General features: G+C 36.3%; 2 protein-coding genes across 3 annotated transcripts; one reads left to right on the forward strand and one right to left on the reverse strand.

Annotated features, from left to right (window-relative positions):
* On the forward strand, positions 1-19,620 carry LOC123754963 (basigin). The gene is made up of 8 exons (XM_045737317.2): positions 1-152; positions 5,329-5,370; positions 8,312-8,411; positions 10,627-10,778; positions 12,427-12,540; positions 12,984-13,166; positions 13,725-13,860; positions 14,536-19,620. The coding sequence occupies exons 1-8, from the start codon at positions 101-103 to the stop codon at positions 14,585-14,587; spliced, it is 831 nt and encodes a 276-aa protein (XP_045593273.1). The 5' UTR covers positions 1-100; the 3' UTR covers positions 14,588-19,620.
* On the reverse strand, positions 19,404-24,213 carry LOC138369530 (uncharacterized). Of its 2 annotated transcripts, XM_069332913.1 has the most exons (4): positions 23,834-24,213; positions 22,906-23,034; positions 22,133-22,176; positions 19,404-20,251 (listed from the first exon to the last, which is right to left on the reverse strand). In XM_069332913.1, exons 2-4 carry the CDS (start codon positions 23,015-23,017, stop codon positions 20,030-20,032), a joined length of 378 nt encoding a protein of 125 aa, XP_069189014.1. In that variant the 5' UTR covers positions 23,018-23,034; positions 23,834-24,213; the 3' UTR covers positions 19,404-20,029. The 2 variants fall into 2 exon arrangements, with proteins under 2 accessions (XP_069189014.1, XP_069189015.1); XM_069332914.1 differs by lacking the exon at positions 23,834-24,213 and having other exon boundaries at positions 22,906-23,512.
* Between the last annotated feature and the right edge of the window lie 11 nt (positions 24,214-24,224).

The raw sequence follows: 24,224 nt of genomic DNA on the forward strand, positions 1-24,224 counted from the left end.
TGTACATTCTCGCTTGAGTCCCTTGTGTTATCATCAGAGGTGAGACGTCAGTCTTAGTGGTGGTGTCTTAGTGCTGTGTGGCCTCTTCTAGTGTCCCGCCATGACCACCCTGGCTACCCTCCTCCTCCTCACACTGGCCGGGACGTGCTATGGTAAGATCTTGCACCAGGGAACACCGTAGCAGTTAATGATTTCACTTGAGTTGGGTTGAATGTTTGTGTCCAGTCAGCTGATGGCCGCGCGTGTCACCATGATCAGCTGTTATATAATAATAATAAATTATTTATTAAAGAATATGCAGAGGATCAGATTAGGGTGGTTACTTAGCTGGTATTGTATTTTTGTATGTTTTATAAAGTCACTAGTTACTCAGCTGTTTTGGTTTTGTTTTAGACTAAAACCCTTAAACCTCAGGGTCCAGGGCTAATAGACGCGTGTGGACTGATATTATAATAGATTTTTAGCCTAGTAAATTGTGATTGCAAGTAATGGGGTTTTAATTTAAGAATGGTTTTGATAGGAGTGTAGCATTCACATATTTAACTAAAATTATGTACTGACTTGTGACTAGATTAATTAAAGTGTCCTATGTAATGATAGACATAGGTAGGATATGCACTTAATATTATTGTATGTAATGTATTATTGGTCTCCATGCAGCTTAAAGTGTCCACTATTTTTAAAACATTTTTAAATTCATGTTTGTTTGGTATAGTCAGCCTGTACTTGGGCATATTTAGGTCCCTCTTGCCTAACTACTGACCTCCTTCATATACACAACACACTGATATTGGGAAATTATATTAAAGTTCATTTATTCTATTTGTTATAAAGATATTTGGCACACAACATGCAGAAGAACAATCCAGTCATGTATATCAGTCACTTCCATGTGTTCATTCTTTTTTTCCTTTGCGTATCCTAGTCCGTGTCTATATCCATGGGGTTTTGGGTCCAGGATGCCATTTGTGTGTCTTTTTAAATTGCATCCCTTATCTCCACCTTGGGTTCGTGTCAAGAGTCCATGAGTGTCCGTGTACACTCGTATAAAATACATAAATCTCCTTTTATAACTTTAAAAATGTTATGCAAGTAGGCTACCATAAAGGAATATTGTAAACTTTGTCATTTGTTCTTGCCTTAGTAATAAACCGTACAAATGATTCATACTTTTTTGTAAAAATATACTTATACTCATGACTAGTTTTGCATCGATATGTATAGAAGTAGGGACAAGTAGGAGCTGCATCAATTTATGTAATATATTTAATGGTTGCATCTTCTCTCTTTTCTTCTCGTCGGTATGTTTTATAATTACTATGCTACTTTTTCAAAAACCTGCATAAAATTATAGAATGGAATAGAATTTGTCACTTACCTACATTTATCATAATGCCAATAAAAGTGTCTATTTATTATAAGAAATTATTACACTTCTCTATGAAAGAGCAGGCTTTCTGTGACATCATGTTGTCCCTTGCATAGAAGAAAACATATTCCTTCTTTTAGGTATGGAAAATAAAGGATATAGGGTCTGATAATTTATTTCTGTTAATTTAGGTTAGTCAGAGCTGGAATATTTTAAGGTGCAACATGTTAAATTAACATTAAGTTAGTGCTGGTAAAATTGATCTGATGTCAGATCAACATCAGTAACATTGGCCCAGTTTGATAAAATAACCAGTAATTACAAGTGACGGCTTTTAAATGAAATGTATCATGAATGCTAACCGAGTATACCTCTTGGAGAAAGTTGGGCAAGGCTTGGCCCCCCTGTGAATTGATTCCCATAATTCAAAATAAAGCCTGTTCTCTAGGAAATTACTGCCTCACCTTTAGACAGGGGAGAAGGTAAATTCCAGTTAAAGCTTGCACTATTAATTCATTAATGAATCTCCAAGTAACATCAAGGTCCTCTACCACATCCTACATTACGTTAAATCTGACTCCACATAGGCAAGAAACGAGATGTACATAGCAAGATAGTGGTAGGCCTACGATCCCTCAAGGGGCAGCACAAACTTAACCTAAGACATTAACATAGGTGCTCCACTTGCTGAAGTGTCTGGGTTCCATCTTGCAGAATCCACATGTTCCAGGAAAGGTAACACACACACACACGCATACATGTACGTACGTAACCAGAATAGGATGGTAGTTCAGGGGCTCGGGTACTTAACATTAGGGAGACTTGACTGGAGAAAAAGACTTCGCCAGCCAAACCTGGCCATCACAACATCCTGTAGCAAAAAGCCTACCAAAAACACACCATACCTTGGTGCTGGCTTGGTAAACTGATTGTGCTCTCAACACTGTTACCCAAACCTCCAATAAAATCCTTAATTGCCACCATTCCATCCTTTGTATAAATGTAACATCTTAGCTTTACAAGGTAGTAGACCAGGCATGTCAAACTGAGGGTCCCCCGAGGCTACATGGGTCACTTTTGTGTTGTCATGAGGGCCACACACAACTAATTGAATTCATTTAATAAATATTATTGCAGGATATTTTTATTGGTTAAACTTAGAAACTTATGTTGACCAGACCACACACTAGAAGGTGAAGGGACGACGACATTTCGGTCCGTCCTGGACCATTCCCAATCGACTTGAGAATGGTCCAGGATGGACCGAAACGTCGTCGCCCCTTCACCTTCTAGTGTGTGGTCTGGTAAACATATTTAAGCCACGTTATTGTGACTCATCGTCTGCACTTAGAAACTTACAATGTGCATAAAATGGTTTAGCAGCTAGCCACATTCATGAATACAAAGTAATGAAGTACAGTACTGTAGTTTAAGAAAAGAAAAAAGGAAATTTTAAACGGCAACATAGACTTCTATGCAACAAATACATTGTACAAAAATTACAATCTTTCAAAATGAACATTTATTTACGACTACTCAATCATTTTTAGTGTTTTGTCCTGAGGCCTTGATACACTGTACCTCTTTTTTAATGAAAATTTTTGCTATATCTGGCTGATATGTCTGTGCAGTTCTCGGTTTCTTTTTTCTCTTAGCTGGAGGAGCACTAGTCATTTTAAAGATGATGTGGAATCTGAAAAAATAACAAAATAAAATAAAATAAAAATAAAATCACCAGTTAAAAAACCTGAAACAAAATTACACCAGCTTAACAGTTAATGTCACTTCTATTTTTAGAAGTCTTAACTTGCTTACCTCACAGCTGCATTCATATTTCTTTTGTGCTTTTGAATGTTATTAAAAGGTGATGATTTAAATTATAAAAATGGCAATTTTGGTCATTAAATGACCAAATTACAGTACCCATATTACAGTACCCATTGTGCGGGCTGCAGGTGTGCTTGCAAAGGGCCACATACCTGACATACCTGTAGTAGACAACATATCAACATAGTGTATCTAAACTAAATAGGAGTGCCAAATACTCTTATGCTTGACGGAGACAAAAATGCCCCCATTTGATTCATAGTAACTGCATACATTTAACCTTAAAGATACAAACTTTCTTCCTGATCAAAACATATATAACCCTGTAAATTCTCCTAATTATAATCTAATACAATTCAGGACCTATCACATTAAACAGGAAATCAAAATAAAGGTTCACATTTCTCAAGGTAAACAAACATTTATACCACACTCCATAAGGTCATAGAATCTATAGTCAACAAATGGAGCTATGATACTAACAATAGTAAAACAGTTGATCTTGCTTTAATGCTGACTGTGGGTTCTCTTGTGGTGGTTTTGAGAGCTTTCTACTCTCGTAAGGTCAGGCTTTCCTGCTGACTGATCAGCAAGGCCATGTTTGCTACCAAGTGTGGTTAGTCTGTTTGGGATTGGCAGGTGTTGTACTGATTTTTGTATACAGTAATATATTATTTATTTATTTATTTATTTATTTATATACAAAAAGGTACATTGGGATTGTGAGGATACATAGCATAGTAATTACATTCTTGTAAATCCACTAGTGCGTGCAGCGTTTCGGGCAGCCTTTTATAATAGTATAGGACATCTACAGAATACCTCTTAATGAAGCTTTGAATCTCAACATTTTCCCTATGTACAAAATTTATGATTAATTACCTTAAATTTCATTTAAACTTAATTCAATATACTGTTACATGCACTACATATACAGGTATCTGCATATTGAATATTTGCTTACTGGGTATTTTAAATCAAATGAGGTTATTTATATAATATTTTGTGTGTAAATAATGCTGTGATGTGAAGCTGTTAAAGCTTCAAAAGGACTTTGTATTTTGCAGTGTTTTCATTGGGTTGCGAGTTACTGCACTTCTCTTAATACTGTAAAGGCACAAAATATCACAGTTTTCTGGTGATGACTGCTGCACCCCAGACTAGGGTGAGATAGGGACTATGGTGATTAAACGGTTTTGTTTCTTGGCTAATTTACAAATACTGTCGATGAGAATCTATTTATAATAGAGAATAAAAGTTAATGAATAAAGAGATTTATGAGCTTAATTAAGAAATTAATAAAGCTGGCAATGTTAACATGCCAGCTTGAATTACTGAATTTCATTAAATGGCTCGATTCCATTTTGGTGAGCCATTTAGAAAGCTTGTAAGATGGCCTCTATGGCCCCTGTCAAAACTCTTAAGCCTAACTATTCCATGAGGCCTATTATCAGTTCTGTGAGATCCATTTCTTATAAGCTTTCTAAATGGCTCACCAAAATCATGTCCCCATTGTTAGGAACTATTTCCTCTTCTCATTTGACCAATTCTATTGAATTAACAAATTGAATATTGTTCCAATCAATCCTGATGCTGAGTTAATCAGTTTTGACATTTGTTCTTTGTTTACAAAGGTGCTGGTTGATGATGATCTTGATTACCATGGTCATGAATTTATGAACCATGTATCTGTCTGCTGATATTGTCACTCATTAAGCTGCATATCAAACAATGTCAATTTATTTTTAATAATGAGTATTATTTACAGACTTTTGGAATGGCAATGGGGGAATCCTTTATCGTCATTGCTTTCAAACTTGTACGTGGAATTCTTTGAAAAGAAATTTGTTTAAAAAATTACCTCTGGAATCATTCCATGGTTTAGATATGTTGATGATATTTTGTGTATATGGCCTTGAGTGTACTGAGTACTTGAGTGTACTATTTGTGCCTGCAGGATCAAGCATTGACTCTTGGATCCCACCTTTTTAGCCATTGTGTGTGTGTGGTGTGTTTTTGTGTTTGTAAATGTTATGTTTCTTGTATCAGGTTCTTAATATTATAAATGAAATTGTTCTAAATTATATTACAGTATAACTTATGTTAAATAATTAATTGTGCTTGCTTTCCAGGGGCCGGCGGTGGCGGAGTGGCGAGTGCAAGCAGTAGTGGAGGTAGGTTCACAGTGAAGGGGGAAAGCGTCACCTATTCTGGCCAGCACTTTGTTGCAGAGGGGGAAAAGTTCACCATTTCTTGCATCCTTCACATTAATGACTATCTGCAATGGACTATCAATAACAGACCAGTTATTCCCGGGGAGGCAGGGTAAGGGATCTGTGCAGCTTGTCTACTGTAGATGTGTTGCTCCTATTAGTAGATGTGGTAATATCTTGCACCTGGCTACAAAATAGTGGCCGTGAAATATATAATGAAGTATGTGAAAATCTTAAGAATTAAGAATTTTCCTCTAGATTGTATGGTTAAGGAGAGTGAGAGCATGTACACTGAACTTGTATGTAGCATAAAATGACCTTCATTTTGGTCAGAGGTCAGAGGGATGGTTTTTGTAAAGTCAAGTACTAATTATGAATTTTCAATTTCACTAAATATTTAAATTACAGGTTAAATTAAATTTTAAGATTTTTATGAAAATACTAAGTTGTTCATAATATCAGATATACTATGATAGAAGGCCCAGGACGACAAGGATATATTATGAGTCGCGTAACTGTGATGAGAGCTCATGCCTTCCATGCTGGGGAGTACAAGTGCACTCCCCACAGCAGTGAATCACACTCATTGTTTATTATTTCTGGTAAGATAGTAGGGAGATGGCTGGATAGTAGGTAGATTGCTGGAAGCAAGCATCAATTACTATATTCAGTATTTCGGTGATATTTGCTTTATATTTACGGTATGAGAAACTGTATTTTAGTGAAAGATAGTTGTACTTGATGTATCTGTTGTTCCCTATAGTTATGGTCTTGTACTGTGATAAACAGTGCTTTATTGTACAGTATATGAAAATGATGCCTTCAGTAGCATATACTTCTTTATAGTTTTCTGATTTCCTTGGCATACTGTAATATTACAAGCAAGCATTTGATGTATTTTAATGATACATGATTAGAAGTCGCCAGTAAAACAGTATTTAATGCTGTCTCAGATTTTCTTGCCTTTTCTTAGTGGCACCACTCGGATTCTCTTTTTCTTTTTTTCTTTTTTTTTTAAATCCTATTTCTATGGACAGGATTATGTAGCCAAGGCATATTCAACACTGGTGCAGGAGGGATAATTTCCTTTCTTATTAATTCATACTGGTGTAAGGAAAACACTGACAAATACTCAATCCAGTCTGGAATGACCTTTAGAAGGCTCATTCAACTACACTAAATGCACATCAAAATGGTACCTGATATCAGAGACTGCCAAGGAGTGATCTCGCTAATCTGATCTCGTTTACCCATCTGCCACTAGGCAGTAGGGGGGGGGGGGGGGGCAACAACTGGGAAGAGTTTCCAATCTCTTCCTACCTCACACTCCTGACTGTTTCAATAGTCATTTCAGTCTGACCAAGACAAAAATGTTTTAGTCGACCTGTGTTCTATCCTTAGGAACTAGTTTCATTTTCCAGTGGGTGCATCTTGTATTCCTGTATACACAGTTGTTGCCTGTATCTAGACTCTGAAGCTGACCTGGTTTCCTGGGTGCTATTTACTGCTCTGGTTCAGTTAGTATCTCGGCCGTGAATACAATATTTTGTTTTTTTTTCACTACTGCGTTTTTGTAGTTCCATTTTACTTTACTTTGTCCTGGGACATAAGCATTTGTGCAGGACATGCACACTGAGGTCACTTTTGGTTACCATGTCACCTTAATGTGGTCATGTTATTTGTGCTGTTTACTCGGGTCACACTTGACTTGTGACCCTGACTGCATTGACTTAAATCTGTTGGTTTCAGTCATGGGCTGCCTTCACCCCATACTCATATTTTAGGTTGGATAGACTTGTGTTATGGTATACTTTAGAGCACTCTGGAATCATGTCAAACAACACCTCAATAGTGGCTACACACTGAACATTGTGAATGACCTATGCTAATCTTTGGGTTTACCATATTATTAGTGTTAAATGGACTCCCAAATGCTGAATGTTCATATATTATATGCATATGCATCTTTGCACATCTTTAAACAGTCTTTATTCATTTTGAATTTGCATCTAAAAAGTGAAGGTAGTGTGAAATACTAACAGTAAAATAGGTGTTGAGTAAAGAGTGAAAAAAATACTTTAGATTGTATGAAACCTAACCCAAGCTTATGCACGTACTGTCCTGTTAAGTTTGTTTTACGTTACCTTTGTCAACACCACCTTGCTCTTCATATGGTTTTCTAATGTCTGGAATAAGAAGCCTGTTTGACTTGTCCAGGCCCCCCCCCCCTACCCCAAGGCCAACATCTAACCTTCCCAATGATGCAACCCACAACAGTTGCCTAACAACTGGTTAGCTATTTACTACTAGGTGATCAGAAGCATAAAGTGTAAGGAAATGTTCCCAAACTTCATCCTTTCTGGGGGGAAAAAAAAAGAGTAAAATATGATTTAAAATTTGAACATTATAATACTGTTGCTTTGTATGAGGTACAGTAGATGTCTAATGTATACTTTTACTACATTATTGCTTAAATGTGCTAGGCATTGTATGCATTACTTTTCTATCTTCTATAGTCATTACTGTAACTGCTCATAATGCATTTGTTGTTACAGATTTAGTAGCTCTTAAGCAGTGCATTTGTATGTTTTCAAAATATGTATGTTGGTATGTTTTCAAAATTTTATTATTTTATTTCAATTACAATACTGATATCTGTAATGCTTACATAATGTTATTAAATCAAAAAGCATGGAAAAGAATGTTTTAAAAAAATTATAATTAAATTTTATCCACAGTTTTAACAATAGTTTTTATTATACATTGACTGTTTTATCCTGCAAGGCTGTAATTATATAGACCAAATGCTTTGTATATTGAAAATATACACACATGCACACAAATATATTTATCTTATAAGTCAACTATATTATATCATACAGCAAAACATTTTTTCCCGCAGCGAGCTCACTCACAGAAACCGAAGGAACTCGTCGTCTTGTGGAGGGTAAACCATTGTCGTTGTCCTGTGACTACAATGCAACAGAACTTCATGCTACATGGTATTTATTTACCATATTTACATACATACTGTACATGCATATATACATACACACATATGTTTGCAAGAAGGCACAATGGGTTGTAAGAAGTATACATTTTAGTTTAATCACAAAAATATGTACTTTTACATTATTGCAAAGCCACTAGTGTGCATAGCATTTTGGGCAGTAGAAATATTCGCTAATATTAAGAACGGGCTACTAGACTTTACTAGTTACCCCTAAGAGTGTTCTTGTATCAAATTCCTAGTTAAGTAAAATTCAATTGCCTAAGTATTACTTGTATATTTTTCCAGAGGAGCCTCTTGGTGACTTCCTGAAGCTAGCTTACTGAGATGCCTTTCCTCCTTATGAGTGCTGCTGCTCGTGTTTAGCATTTGGGGTCAATGTCTCTTTGATGCTGTTTTGTAAGTTGTCTTGGCTTTCTTTTGCCTACGGCCTGCTCATGCTCCTCTTGAGCTATGCTGGTCTTTCTCTAAGGTTTAAATGTTTCTTTCCTCCCACTCCCCACCCCACTGTTTCATGGTCTTGGATACTTTTCTTAAGGTCCCATTTTTGTTGGCTCTTGCCTCCTGTTGTCGGGTGGGGAAGCTTCATGCTCTCCTCCATAGGCTTGGACTGTTCTTTCATCCCTGGTGAGTACAGTATTTTGTTCATTTGCAATCTTCTTTTCTGGTGAAGAATGATGTAGTTGGCTTCTGGAGGGTCTATTGTTGATTGGTGCTTGGTTTACCTGGCTGGGGATACATCATTTGTTGTATTCAGCTGCAGTGGTTCAACACTATCTATATGCCACCTACTCTGCTTCAGTGGACACCATTTTTTGGTCGTTACCTTGGTTTCCTGTTCCAAAGTATGTTTATTCTTGGTTGTGTGCAGTGTCATTTAATCTAGTCTGTCTCTCTCCTTGAGCCCATGAAGTTCACAAGTTTGTGGCTTTGCTTGCAATGTTCGGTAAGTTGTTGTGGGGCTTGATATTTAGGCTTGAGGTTTTAGTCTTACAGGTTATAGTGGCTTGTTATCTGGTCAATGATCCTTGTCCCAGTCATGCTTGTACTGCCTGGGGTCAGGTTACCCATCCCAGCATCTCGTCTTTGTGAGTGTAGTTGCCGCTCTCCTTCTTCCTGGTAAATACCATGTTTACCGTCTTCTCTTTTAGATAGCTTCTGGTAGCCACCTAGAAAATGTTAGATATGATGAGATGCCTCTTTCTAGCATTTCTTAGTGGATCCCCGATTCCTTCCCCTACCAGGTGTGTTAGTGTGGCTTATTGGCTCCAGACTGACTCATTGATGGTGTGGGTGCCTGGAGCTCTCATGGCTGTGCCACCTGTTGGTGGGGCTATTTCATTGCTTTGTTTTCTGTGAACCTTGCAGTTATTTATTGCTTCACTTCCTAGATGCTTTCTCAGTGAGGATGATCATAATGACTTCCTGCTCCCTCTGCCTTTACAAGGAGATCAGATTCTGGTCCCTGGTAAGCCATACAGGACTCCTGTGGCTGATGTGACTCATTAGTGGGAGGCCATCTTAGCGAGATAGCTTCAAGGAGCCACCAAAGCTTTACCAAAAAAAATAATTTCATTACTTTCAACTCGGTTTTTTAAATGAACACTTCAACATCAGTACTACATTAAGTGCTTTAATTTTGTGCTATAATCTTCTACAAGGAGAACTCTTCTGCCCATAACATCCTGTCACATCTGGTGACTTTATTTTGTTAGCTATTAAACATGAAGCTAGTGAAATTATGGGCAGTTATGAATTTTTTTTTTTTGTAAATATGTAATGTTCAGTGTTGTTCAAAACTATAAGTAATATGGTTTTTATATGGCTCTTGTGAGCGTCCTGCAAAATTTGACTTTCTGACCAGAGTAATTAGAAATGTATTTTAGGGCTTTCTATGCTTACATTTTAATGTTCCCTTTGTCATCTTATCCAACTTAGTCCTTTACTGTAGCATCCTCCAGATAACATGGGTTAGTTTACTCTGGAGACATGCTTTATCAAGTTTATATGTACCCATTTCAGTAGTACCTCATGAACTCTATCTGAACACAGATTCAAAGATGTTTTGTAAAGTGAAAGGGCCATAAGTATTCCTGAATAAGTAATTTGTTATTATTTCTCCTTTAAGTATGGCTTTCTTTAAGTCTATTATATTGCCCTCTCATACTGATTATTATGCCTCTCTTAATGACACAATTTTTACACAGGATGAAGGATGGAAAAGAGGTGCTTGATGGTGATCACATCAAGCTGTACACAAACACTACTTTATACATTGCTTCTGCCACAAAACAAGACCTGGGAAACTACACATGCACAGTTCCTGGGGACCAAGAGCCCAGAGTCATCAATGTTGTTGGTAAGACTTGCTCATTGTTATTTTTTGTTCATTAGACTTAGTTTTCTACTTCCACTGGGTATACAGGCATCAGCCCAGAGTTAAATTGGGGAATAATTTCATGAGGGAAGATTATAAATAAATTATAAACAAAAAGCACAAGAAAACTAATATTCTATCATTTTGTTGTCATCCACACTATATAGCTAAACTTTCTAAACTAGCACTATAATGTTAAACATTGCCAGACTCCAGCATTCATCTACAACACCACTGCACCATTTCACAAGATCAGATGCACATTACTTTGTGAATTGTCATATATTTATTTGTACTGTACCTTTATATTTACTACCTGTTGACCAAACACTTCTCTGCTCCTGATAATTTGTAGTAAATTACTCATGATCAAACACACATTATAAAACCTTTTTTTTTTTACTTTCTACTGATCTTTTAACCAATAATTAAATATGTATGTATACTGTCTGTCTTATTACGGATTCCAAAAACTACCTGAGGCCGATCAAAATTTATGCAGACCTTTCACCGCAACCTTGAAAAGTTGTAGTGATTCTTCAAGATGTCCAATTTGAGTTAAAGTTTCTGTTCCTTGGGTCTCTTTTTTTTATTTTAGACAATTTATTAAACCAGTTTAAACCCTGGAAGTTATCATATAGCCAATGACTTTCCTGCCAGTCTCTTAACTCAAGTGAATGCTTGAGCAATTGATCAGAAGTTGGGTGTTCTTCTCTAAGTAAGTCCTATCTAATAAGTTGTCTGATATGCATCCATGTTTATAGCTTTTAACCATTTGGCCATTACCACCATTTGATAATTAAATGTTGTACAGGCATTTACCTCTATTAACATGGTGAATGTTCACAGAGCAATCACTAATGTGATGTATCGATGAGAAAATCCGTAGGAGCCATGATGAGGATTTAAACCTATGCACTGGGTGTTCCCAAGCGCATGCCCCAGACAACTAGGCCATATAGTCAAAAGGATTGCAACTTGGGGTTCTACTGAACCCTTGAGGTTCCTGAGGCTTCCACTGAAGCTGAACCAGGGTTTCACACAATCCCCCCATGCAGTCTGGCTCTGTCTAGGAATGTTCTACCTCAGACACGCCTCTTTCAATACACAGAGTAATCACACTCACGTGATGTATCATTGATTAATCACGTTAGTGATTGCTTCCTGTGATAGTGATATTGCTCTTTGTATTGAAAGAGGAGTGTCAGAGGTAGAAAAGTGCTAGACAACGGAGCCAGAGTGCATTGGGGGATTGTGTGAAACGCTGGTTCTGCTTCAGTGGAAGCCTTGGGAATCCTCGAGGGTTCAGTAAAACCCCAGATTGCAATCCCTTTGACCATATGGTCTGGTTGTTTAGGGTGTGCGCCTGGGAATGCCCAGTGCATAGGGTCGAATCCTCGTTACAGATCCTATGGATTTTCTCATGATGAATGATCTTTTTAATAAGGAGAAGAGGTGCATTGGAAACTTGGATAATTTTTGTATTTGCCATACGGTAGTGCTGCTGTGGCTTACTAAGTGTCAACCAGCTAGTTTTACTATCTTGTGTGTATATTGTTAATATATATAACTTTTTTCTAACAATTTTATTTTAAGACTGATTTAATGTAGTTTGTGTGTCCTTTTTCAGAAATCTCTCTTCATAAACACTTGCCCAAGTCCACAACGGTGTTAGAGAACGACAAGCTCTCTCTCACGTGCTTGGTGGAAGGTGATCCTTTTCCAGTTGTTCAGTGGCTCAAAGGTAAGTCCTTAACCCTTACACTACTATTACCATCTGGAATTTTTTCCCCCATTTGATTTAACTTTTTTCAACATGCACACCTCGATGTAGTACTCCTAAATAGCTGCAACATTTAGGATTTACTGTTTTTCATTTACGTGATGCTAGTGATTGTTGCATATAAATGAGAATATTTGCAGATCTAGTTATAGATATTAATAGGAAGTTTTTGTAACTGAATTTTTTTTTTATTGCAATATAATTTTGGCAGGAAAATTGTTTTTATTGTGAGCTGTATTTATGGTTCATAAAATACAGCACCAGTACATGTAGAATCTTATGAAGAGGAAAATATTGGTACATATTTAAATTGAGATTTAGATAATAAATGCTTTAAAATTTGAGTGTTTATAGTCTTCAGTTTGACGAATACTGTACAGCATCTTAATGTAACCTTTTGCCAGATGGGGAACCAATTCAAGACACCATCAATTCTTCAAGAATGGTATTATCAGAAAATGAGTACCATGTCCCTAATTCTAGTCTGTTAATCAAGCCTATAATGAAATCTGATGATGGTAACTATGTTTGCCTTGTATCCCAGTACTCCATCCAGCTCAACACAACAACAGACGTACGCGTCAAAGGTAAAATGCATCTGCATCATCTCCCATACTATGGTCTCGATTGTCTTCACTGTTTTCACTCTCTTCAGCTGCTATATTTAATGTTTTCTGAATACAGTGAGCTACTAACCTATTGAAAATATATTTTAATTACTTTCCTTACACCTGTATCTCTACTTTCTATCGGTTACACACTTGCATTACTTTTCCTTTTACAATGCATTATTATATACTCAATTATGCACTGCTGTACAGTAATCCAAGAATTAACAAAAATCCTTATCCAGTTTTGATAAACTTTTTAGCAGAGATGTGATGAATAATTGAGTGCAACTGTAAGAGAACAGAATTAGTATGGAACATTTTGCAGTGTCAACAATGAAAGCAAATTTAGTGATAAAATTATGTTATTTCATTATATATGGTATGAGACTATCAATTTGTTGCAGGAGAAATAAAAAAAATACTTGCATTATGGCTGATTTTTTCCCATTTCATATTTGAATTGCCCTTTCTTCAAAAAACAAAATTTTCCTAATCACCAGTTCTTGTATTCATATTAATTACCGCCCTCCCCAGATATTTATGCTGCTCTGTGGCCTTTCCTTGGCATTGTAGCCGAGGTTCTGGTACTGTGTACAATTATCTTCATCTACGAGAAGCGTCGCATAAAGCCCAACTTTGACGACTCTGACACGGACCACATCTCGGAACAGTAAGCATGTTTTGTGTGGAGGAAACTTCGCGCAAATTTTATTCTAGCCTGTTAAACTATGCTGCATGAATATAGATGTTTTTTTAAGCTTATGATATAAGAGTAGCAAAATATTAGGCTTATGTAAGTAATGTATATGAGACATTAGGCATAATTCTTTGGTGATTAGCTAGGCTTTCCACTTTGCATCTGATAATTAGAATTAAATGTCAGGTTTTTGGAAGCAAAATTTTTGTTTCCATTATGTGGATTGTTAAAATTTTTATTTTCTATTAAATGTACAGCAATTACTAAAGTGTGAAATGTAAAAGTTTGTAAGCTTTATGATTGAGGAGATAGTATGGAGATAGCTTTGTCATATTTCGACAAATTGATGATAGAATGGTAATTTGAGAGTAGGAGGAGAAGTGGAAGACAAAGAAGTTGATGGGTAGAAATCATGAGTTCAGTATACGATGAAGCGGGAATTGAGCATGAAAAGCATTTTGAGAAATGGTTGAGAATGATTGCTAATGAAGACAAATTTTAGAGGGCAAATCACAGAAGGCAGTGCACTACATCTATTTCAATTTGAAATTGAGATAGGATGTATTGATGATGATAAACTTGTAATCTTTATTCTCTAATATAACTGATATGGAATAATTAATACCTTTTTTTAACCTCGACTTACAGGAAAAGCAAAACTGAAAACAACAAGGAGGCTGAAGTTAGACAGAGGAAGTAGAGGTGCATTCAGATGTAAGAAACATGAAGAATTGTGAAGCATACTTTACAAAAAAATCCTTTTGAACAGAAAAAAACCATGAAAATGACAACTCTGGCGTTTAAGATTGATCGTGAGCCATGAGTTGTAACCGTTTCCTTATAGCAACAGGAATGTGTTGGTGTAGAATAGTACAAGTGAGTTTTGCAGGTTTAGTGCTTAAGCATCTGGAAGCACCGCCTCTGAGAACATCCACAAGCAAATTCGACGAGAGAGATGTATAACTATGAGAATATGGTACCAAGGTAAAGTGATTTGTTTATTTTTAGAATAAGAATAACTATTGAAATTTGTTTATATTAATATATATAATATTAAAGACAAGATTTACAAAATTAAAGACAATTTAAAGTTCTTGTTAAATTCATATACAGACGAGTCATAAAATAAATATACCTAGGAATTGGTTTTTAAATATTCATAATTACTTTTCTATACAAGCCCCACACAATTGCTGTATTTTTTATCTTAAGTACTGTAGGTAGCTCGAAAAGAATGGTAGAAAATATTCATAGATTTTGTATTGTTTGACTTACGTGGTGACCAGTGTACCAGTCATTTTTTGGGGTTTCCTGGTATAAAAAGAGTGAAAAAAATACTTGTGTAACAGGAAAGGGACGTGTAATCTATAAGAGCCACGGAGATAAGTATATTATTGCAGTATTTTTACTTTTATAACATCAGCATGTTGTATAACCAGTAGTAACAACCCATTTATAATATAGAACCCCAAGTACAGTACATTGATTAGTTATTATTAGTTGCTTGGGGTTTGGAGTGATTTTGAGTAATTGTCCAAATGTCTCTAACCCTACTTCAAAGTTTTAGAACTAGTACATCATGATTGTTTTATGATTTTATTTTGTGGCTTTATATAATTTTTCAGAAGTCAAAATATTTTTAGTGTTGAGTCATGACTTGCAATGCTTACACAATATGTTGAGTTGGTATCTTTTGATGCAGAGGACACCAAAAGTGGTAATGTAAGTGAAATGTAATTTACTGAAAGAAATTATTCCTTCAACATTAATAGACAAATAATTAACCTGTTGGTATTTAAGGATTAAATTGTGGTTATCTTGTCTGAAAAGAATGTGTAAGAACCCTCAGAGATGGAAATTTATGATTATCGTCATGAAAGTAAATTTAGTCACCCTTAAGAATGGTGCGAATATGAAAACTGCTCTAATCAGTGGTTTTATTATAGATATTCATCATGGTGGGCAAATTGTTTTTTTTTAGTATTGCATAAGACTGGTCATGCCATAATTTTTCAATGTTAAAATTTAATGATTTACAAGATTTGACAAATTCTATATTACTAGTAATTCCATTCTCAGAACTTAACAAGCATAACATTTGAAGCCATTTTATATTGTCTTTTTGGCTTGATGCTTTCTTCTGATAGTTGCTTGGTTGAACTGATTGTATATGAACCAAAGCATGAGAACTCGGGCAACCCACCCAACATATCGAGCTCGATAAATTACTCGTTAGTCCGAGGAAGTGTGAATAGCGGGAGGTTTGGGTGTATGTGGTGCGAGTGTGTGTGTGTAAAATGTGTGAACAGGGAGAGGTGCGAGTGCAAGCAGTGGTGTGAACAGGAAAGGTTTGACTACTTTTGAGTACAATAGATCTTGGGTCATATATATTTAGGTTGCAAAATGAAGAAAAAATTTACTAAAAACATATAAATATATTATAGGGTGATCTGTTTATTTAAATAAATCATTGTCATAAGTACTGTACTGTATGCAACTGGCCTGATTTGCCTAATAACAACGTATGGGAAATTTTTCTAAATTCAAACAGTTTTTCCCAAAAGTTATCAGTGTAGCTTACTCCATCAGCGAGGCTTGTAACTTTTCAATATTTTGCTCTAATGCAAACAATTTCAAAGATATGTATTGTTTCTTTGATTCAGGAATGTTGCTACAAGCCTTGAGGGTGTGCAGCCCCGAGTTTTTCTATAAAGAGATTGCTAAAATATATGAAATTGGGAAGAGTTTAAAATGCCCTAAGATGTTTTTGCGTTGCTTATTCGGGCAAGCTAAACGTACGTTTTATAATCATGTCCCCAAAGCTAAACCAGAAATTAGAAACTCGTTGGTGGTACAGCAGTCCTTATATGGTAGGACTAGGAAAAACTTTCCCCAGTTTTTAAGAACCTTAATATGAATCTGGTGTTCAATAATAGTATGATTAAGTCCAATTTAATACAAAAAATTCCCAGGTACAGCAGGTTGTGTGTTCAATTCCCTGCAATAATTGGTAGTCTATGTACCTCGGACGAACTGGAAAATCCTTACAATTGCACTTTTCCCAACATGCTAGACAACTGCCCAGATGTCTAGTGCATTGTACCTACACGCAAGTTTGTGTGATCACACTATTAATTAGGGAGAGGCGAAAAGCATTACCAATTGCAGCGGTTTTGTTGAATGGAATTTGATTGAGTCTGCCCTAATCAGTGTCCAAATCTTCTTGATGTTAGTACTGGTATGTACAAACATGACCCATATTTAAGTTGCAATATTGCACAACAATTTATGGAAAAAACTTGTCAGGGAGTGTTACAGTGTCTCAATACAATATTATAATAGATATATTATCTATTTGTGCAATGAGTCTTTTTCTTTATTCTTTCAAACTTATTCTCTGACCACTTGTTACTTCTGGACTGTTCTAAGGTACTCTATACCTGCTTGTGGCTACATCACTCCCTGGGGATGGGTGATCAGGCTGCAGACATTGGGCTCCACCCTCCCTCTGCTCCTCTTAGCCAGTCTGTTGTTGAGAAAGGCTCTAACCAGCCGAAACGTTTTTGCATAACTACATTTTAAAATGCCTTTTGAAATTTGTTCTTTAATAACTACGTACTACATGAATTACTTGTGCCTAGTTTTATGTACTGGGCAGTGCCGAGTAATAATCGGCATAATTGGGTTGTATAAAAAATAAGGCTCGAATCAAAATTTAAAAATAATTTGGCTTGGGAAATTCTGGCTATTAGGTATGAGACACATTGCTGTGTGTGTGTGTATGTATGTATATATATATATAATATATATAATATATATATATATATTATATAAAGAAAATTGATTACTTGCTACTCTTTTTATCCTAGTATTAATCAGAGTTACTGCTATAATTACTGAAATAGCTCTTCAGGCAATTAAATTATCTTGCCCCTTTCCAAACACTGTTCTCTAGGAAATGGCATATTCCCTAAAAGTTGTGTGGAGGAATTAGTGATACATTCACCATAATTATTGTAATAGGTAAACCATTCACTCCATTCCTCCTTCCCCTGTGTTATGAGTGTTAATAGAGAATAGGTGCACAAGTATCATTCTATTAAATGTACATTCAAGCAGTCCTGTAGTGAAATTGCTCTCGTCACAGTGCCACATCGATATGATGATGATTACTTTTGGCTAGATTGCACAGACAGTTGCAAGATTTTTAGGTTTTTTGAGCCATGTTTAACGGCTAAAAAAAAAATTGCATTTTATCTCTCATTCTGTGGTATGTAAAAATGTGCCTTCATCATAATGCCTTTTGTTTAAGAGGGACCTTCTCAAACTTTGAGATTGCTTCCATAGTACCAGTAATTAATAGTGGGAGGTAAAGTTGAGCAAAGATGCATTGTGTACTCAAATGGGTTTTTTTTTCAGACTATTCCATGCCTTTTCCCAGTTGATGCAATAACCAGCATTTTTAGTCACGTGTGTGTCAAACATAATTGCTCTTTTTTTTTTTTTTTTTCTTTGTATTGGCTGGAAAATGGTAGAGAAGATTGTTTCAATTTCTTTATTGATCCTGTTTGTTCATAGTTTGTTGATGTAGGTAGTGAAGAGCACAAAGTGCTGACAACAGTGTAGAAACACCAAGAGAAGAGAAAGACTTGAATAGCAAATGACGTTTTTTCTGTGAGACCTTTATCAAGGCTAATATACCGGGCTAGTGCTCATAATGGGGCTACATAGGGGAAGAAGGGGAAGGAACTATCAAGAGAAAGTGCCAAGCCATTGAAAGTGTGTGCAAAAGACATCTATTACAATCCAAACTTTTGTTAGCAGCAATAGTTGCCTTATAATAATCAACAAAGTAAATGTATGCAAAGCATCCCAAAACCTAAATATGGTGATTTATGAACACTTATGTCTGTTTCGCTAACAACAACAACAACAACAACAACAACAACAGTGTACGTCTTGCACATAGGAGCAACCATTCATTAGCTTAAGAGATGCTAAGCTTATTAACAAAGAAGAAAATATTAGGTGACTGTGTATTGAGTCTGCAGCCATTAAACACTGCAACACCATCAAATAGCATGAAAATTTAATGTTGCCATCTGGTTGATACTTGGTTGATGGGGTTCTGGGAGTTCTACTCCCCAAGCCTGGCCCGAGGCCAGGCTTGACTTGTGAGAGTTTGGTCCACTAGGCTGTTGCTTGGAGCAGCCCTCAGGCCCACATACCCACCACAGTCCGGTTGGTCCGGCACTCCTTGGAGGAATAAATCTAGTTTCCTCTTGAAGATGTCCACGGTTGTTCCGGCAACCCTCTTGCTAGCTTAATACTTCATATACATGGATAAAACTACAAAATCTATCGCCCTCACTTGCTTTGCCATGTTGCCCTTTTATAAGCATTAGCCTTGTGAATCAAGATTTTATGAAGCCCTTACATGGGAAATAATATTTGCTTTTAAGGTTAGTCTCTTTGATGTTTCTATAATGTTGACTGTTAAAAATAGATCCTCATAGTTTTATTGTCTTCAAAGTATTGTACTAAAAATTGTATAGTTGTATAAATATTTATATTGAAGATGATGGTAAATTTTATTAATTTTCTTTTTTTTATAGATTTTATTCAAATTACATACAGTATCAATACTAAAATAATGTGCAAATTATATATATTTTATTTTGCATCTCAATGTATGCAAGGTGTTTACATTCTTAATAAATATATATTAACTAATTGTAAAATGTTTTATTTCTTGCCTATTGCTGACAGTCCTCCACTTCGGAACTGTCAACTCCAATGATCTTAATATATATAGGCAAGACAATAGTTCTTTTGAGGAACCTGGTAATGCACAAACTAGGCTTTTTCAAAGATTGCATCATTTCCACATACAATTTAGACATAGCTGAAGCACTACATATCAAACACTTGACCAACTGCTAACAGCCAGTTTAAACTTTAGTACATCCTACCATTTAAAAGACCAAGACATAATTATCAGTTCTCACAACACTTACTCCCCCAGCTGACCAATGAAAATGTTATCTTGCGCTTTGAAATAGCCAAGTTATTTAAATGAATATGGGCACAAAGTTATATTATAGAGGGGAAAAAGAGATGCCATCCAAGAATGCCTTTAGTCCTAATTTTGGAGGGACCCATTTGGTCTGGGCTTATTTGTTACAACAGGTTCACAAAAGAGGCCAAGTTTTACAAGTTCAGGCATGGGAGATGTTGAGACGATTTCTACCACGAATAAATTGGGCTTGCAGTGCTGACCGTTGATCCTGTTGTGCTCGCAGGAGCCGTTCTTGAATGTAACGCCACCAATTGTGACGTTTGTGAACACAGTAGGACACAAGCTCTGTGGATGAGGAGAGGAGCCATAACATTAGAGGGGGACAACTAGTTGATTGGCTTTATCAGGCACCAGCAAGTTATTGTATTTGACCAGGTAGGTATCAGTTTATGGTCAATATGTATTTTACACTTTATACTGCAACTATTACCAAATGTTTGTCAATATACTTCTTGCAGTGATACCTATACATACTAATATTGTAGTTAATATTACATAGTGTGTGTGTTCACCTAGCAATGAATAGGTACCTAGGAGTTAGTCATCTTTTGTAGAGTAGCATCTTGGGGAGGGTCAGTAGTTCGATCTTGGGGTTTGGGGACCTCGATAAGAGTAATGTACTGTATATACACACAGGCTGCCTGTACCCTGAGAAAATTAATATGATCCTGTGCTTTGTCCAGATGGCATCACTATATACCCCTTGAAGAGATGCAAACAGCTGGTGTAGGACTACACATGTATCCATCCTTGCTGACACCTATATACACTTTGGTGCTGATCAAGCAGGTGGTGCGGCCAACTACAGGGAAACAGCAAAATCAAACAAGTACAGGTAACTGGAAAGTCAATCCATCATTATTCCCAGAGTATTTGAGATGCTTGGCCCCCTTGGGTAGGAGTGCTTTGAGCTTTTTCAAAAAATTGAGTTCTAAGCTTGTTGACACCACCGGAGACTCAAGAGCTGCCAGTTTCCTATTTCAGCACTTCAGTGTGGCGATCCAGAGGGGAAACACCTGCTGTGTCCTTGGTTCCTGTTTCACCAATGAACCAATGTATGACTCGTAACCTTTAAATATCTAATAGAGCAAAACAAAACACGAAAGGAAGTGAATTGGTAGGACAAAAGAAAATGGAAACTGTATTGGAGGAGACCCCCCCCCCCAAAAAAAATAAAATAAACATATATTGTGTGTTCTTTTTTATGAGGCTATGGATCCTCTTCTGCCAGTCAATTGGGATTGAGATTAAGCCACCTAAGAGGTGGCATGGGCAGAATAATCCGTAATTCTGCCAGCCAGAGGTGGTATCCCCATTTAATTTCTAATTTATATGTATGTGTGTGTGTGTGTGTACTCACCTAGTTGTGTTTGCGGGGGTTGAGCTCTGGCTCTTTGGTCCCGCCTCGCAACTGTCAATCAACAGGTGTACAGATTCCTGAGCCTGCTGGGCTCTATCATATCTACATTTGAAACTGTGTCGACCTCCACCACATCACTTCCTAATGCATTCCATTTATTAACTATTCTGACACTGAAAAAGTTCTTTGTGTGTGTGTGTGTGTGTATATATATACACATATACAGTGTGTGTATGTATATATATATATAATATATATATAATATATATATATATATATATATATATATATATATATATATATATATATATATATATATATATATATATGTATGTATATCTTGTAACCATCAAATGCATAATAAAGCACAAAAAATATTCAAGGAAGGGGGTGGTAGGAGAAAAGCACACAGAAACTGTATTGGAGGGGATCTAAACATTCCCTCTAATGCGTTATGCGTGGTTTCCTCCGAGGCTATGGGTCCCCCTTCTTCCAGCTAGAGGTATATATATATATATATATATATATATATATATATATATATATATATATATATATATATATATATATATATATATATATATATATATATATATATATATATATATATAATTTATTTATTTAATGCATAATTCATGTGGCAGGGGACAGGCAGCCAGTTTATACATTCAGTACATGTTAGGCTTATATCGTGTGAGTGTTTATATGTGTGTGTGTGTTTGTAAGTGTAACTGAATGGGTGTATCAAGATGCTAAGTGTGCAGTGTGATTGTGACCTTAAGTGTAGAAACACACATTCCTCTCACCGAAACGTTCCTGCTGGTATTGAAGAATGGACAGTTTGTGTCTTCTGAAAGGAAAAATATACAGAATTTATTGAAAGAATCCATAACAATACTAGTAAGAATAATGATATGGAATATTGGTTATTGTTATTTTGTTACGAATAAAGTATTATTGTTCTAATTAAGAATTAGTAACATTTACAGAAACTAAGACAAATAACGAAGCCTGCAATATAGGTTTGTAGTTGTATGGGGCCATGCAGCTTCTGCAGCTTCTGCCGATTCTGCTACTAAAACTGATACTATTGCAACACTCTAATTTGTATATTTAACAGACCAGTTGTAGAACAGTTAACTCATTTTATCTGCAAGAGTTTAGGAATCTTATGTTGAGGTAACTTAAACAAAAGCCATTTTCTCATCTGGCTAAGGATTAATTTGTTGTGGCCAATTCTATTTAAAAACTATAATAATGCAATAATTATTGACCCTTCAGTTACTATACACCTATTATTACCATTGTGGTTTATGTTTCCTTTACTATTTCTACTACCAGTATACTTCTAATACTACTTGTACTACTACTACTACTACCAGCATTGATGATGTAGAAAATGTGCCACAATAGGTAAAGAATATATTCACCGAGAAGTGTACCCCCATTTCTATGTATATATATACTGAGAGTTTACTTTAATATACTTGCTGGTTAGTCAATAAGCTTAATAACGGCCTTAATAGCCCTCGTGCTGTTGATAAGTCCTAAGACCAACTCCAAATCAAAAGAAACTCACCGACTGGATGGTGATAAGTAGTGTCTGAAGCTGGAGCCGGGAAGTTGGCCACCAGACCAATGAGACAAGCTGCGACAACCCCACATTGTGTTAGCCTGTGTCCGGTAGCCATCTTCAGAGGTTCTCCACCTGTGTAAAACAGTAATTTATACTATTATGTACTAGTACATGCAACGCATGACTATATAGAGTAGGTTTAAGTTATCTTTAGGGGGGTAGAAATAGCCTAAGCTACTCTATCCCTTTCAGATGTATTTCTTTCGTATCTCAATAAACATATTTGAACTTGAACTTGAAGTTATCTTTATAAAACTGGTGAGGCTTGGTGACTCAGTAGGGATGAGATTTGTCACGGGTTGGGATTTTGAGTAGTTGACCGGCGAATGTAGTCAAAAGTTAAAAAATAACTAGTTGAGAGTTGGCTCACTAAAAGTTTTGTTTACAATATTTATGTACTCGTTTTCACCCATAGGGACCAGGGTTTAGGATCTCGGTAGTACAGTCGGGTTCGTTCTCGACTCAGTCGAGAATTCCTGGTTTGAATCCCTGGATAGACAGAAATGGTTGGGCTCTTTCCCTATCACCTAATGCACCTGTCCACCTAGCAGAAAACTGGTACCAGGAGTTCGTCAACTTGTGGGATTTCATCCTGGGGGGGGGGGGGAGTCAGTAATTTGACCATGAGGGGGGGTGGCCCTCGCCAAAATTAAATTTTAAAATCCAGCTAGAAAAAAATGTTGGGAAAATGAGGTGATTTTTGACAAGCCAATGTCTCCCTGTTCTCGTCGAGGCCACTAGAGTGTTAGTCGCCCTCAATTAAATTCAATTAAATGTTGGGAGACTAATTCACATTAATTAATTAAGAACAATTATATTTATATAGTTCACTGATTAATTAAGAAGTATTATATTTGACAAGTTATCGTACCAAAGTGTTGATGTGCAAGAGCTGACACGACTACGGTCGTCAGACGCGGTGGTCAAGGTGTCTGGTGGAGAGGTGATGGGTCAAGTGCAGTGGACACGGCTGATATATATATATATATATATGTACCCTGTGGGTGCTGACATGCATAGTTCCGTCACCCCGGGGGACACACAGCAGGATGCTGCTGCCTCCATCTCATTAGCAGAGAGAGAACATTTCTATGAACTAGTGTTTCCCCTTGTAAGTGACGGAAGCAACCTAGTACTGATTGACGCAGCTTGGCGATTTGCATATTATTTATATATATATATATAAATATATGTGTGTATATCACGAAAATAAACACGTGATTAAAAATGTGACAGTGTCAGACCACGGAGGAAAATTGAAA

This window comes from Procambarus clarkii, chromosome 28 (assembly GCF_040958095.1).
Source record: "Procambarus clarkii isolate CNS0578487 chromosome 28, FALCON_Pclarkii_2.0, whole genome shotgun sequence".
Taxonomy (NCBI): domain Eukaryota; kingdom Metazoa; phylum Arthropoda; class Malacostraca; order Decapoda; family Cambaridae; genus Procambarus; species Procambarus clarkii.

What these genes read in the sequence shown, in the direction of transcription:
- LOC123754963 (XM_045737317.2), top strand. Translation starts at nt 101, where the DNA reads ATGACCACCCTGGCTACCCTCCTCCTCCTCACACTGGCCGGGACGTGC. An exon ending in ACTGGCCGGGACGTGCTATG is followed by an intron (nt 153 to 5,328) that starts GTAAGATCTTGC and finishes CTTGCTTTCCAG; the next exon opens with GGGCCGGCGGTGGCGGAGTG. An exon ending in AACAGACGTACGCGTCAAAG is followed by an intron (nt 13,167 to 13,724) that starts GTAAAATGCATC and finishes CGCCCTCCCCAG; the next exon opens with ATATTTATGCTGCTCTGTGG.
- LOC138369530 (XM_069332913.1), bottom strand. Translation starts at nt 23,017, where the DNA reads ATGGCTACCGGACACAGGCTAACACAATGTGGGGTTGTCGCAGCTTGT. An exon ending in TACTTATCACCATCCAGTCG is followed by an intron (nt 22,177 to 22,905) that starts GTGAGTTTCTTT and finishes TTTTCCTTTCAG; the next exon opens with AAGACACAAACTGTCCATTC. An exon ending in ATACCAGCAGGAACGTTTCG is followed by an intron (nt 20,252 to 22,132) that starts GTGAGAGGAATG and finishes CCTCATCCACAG; the next exon opens with AGCTTGTGTCCTACTGTGTT.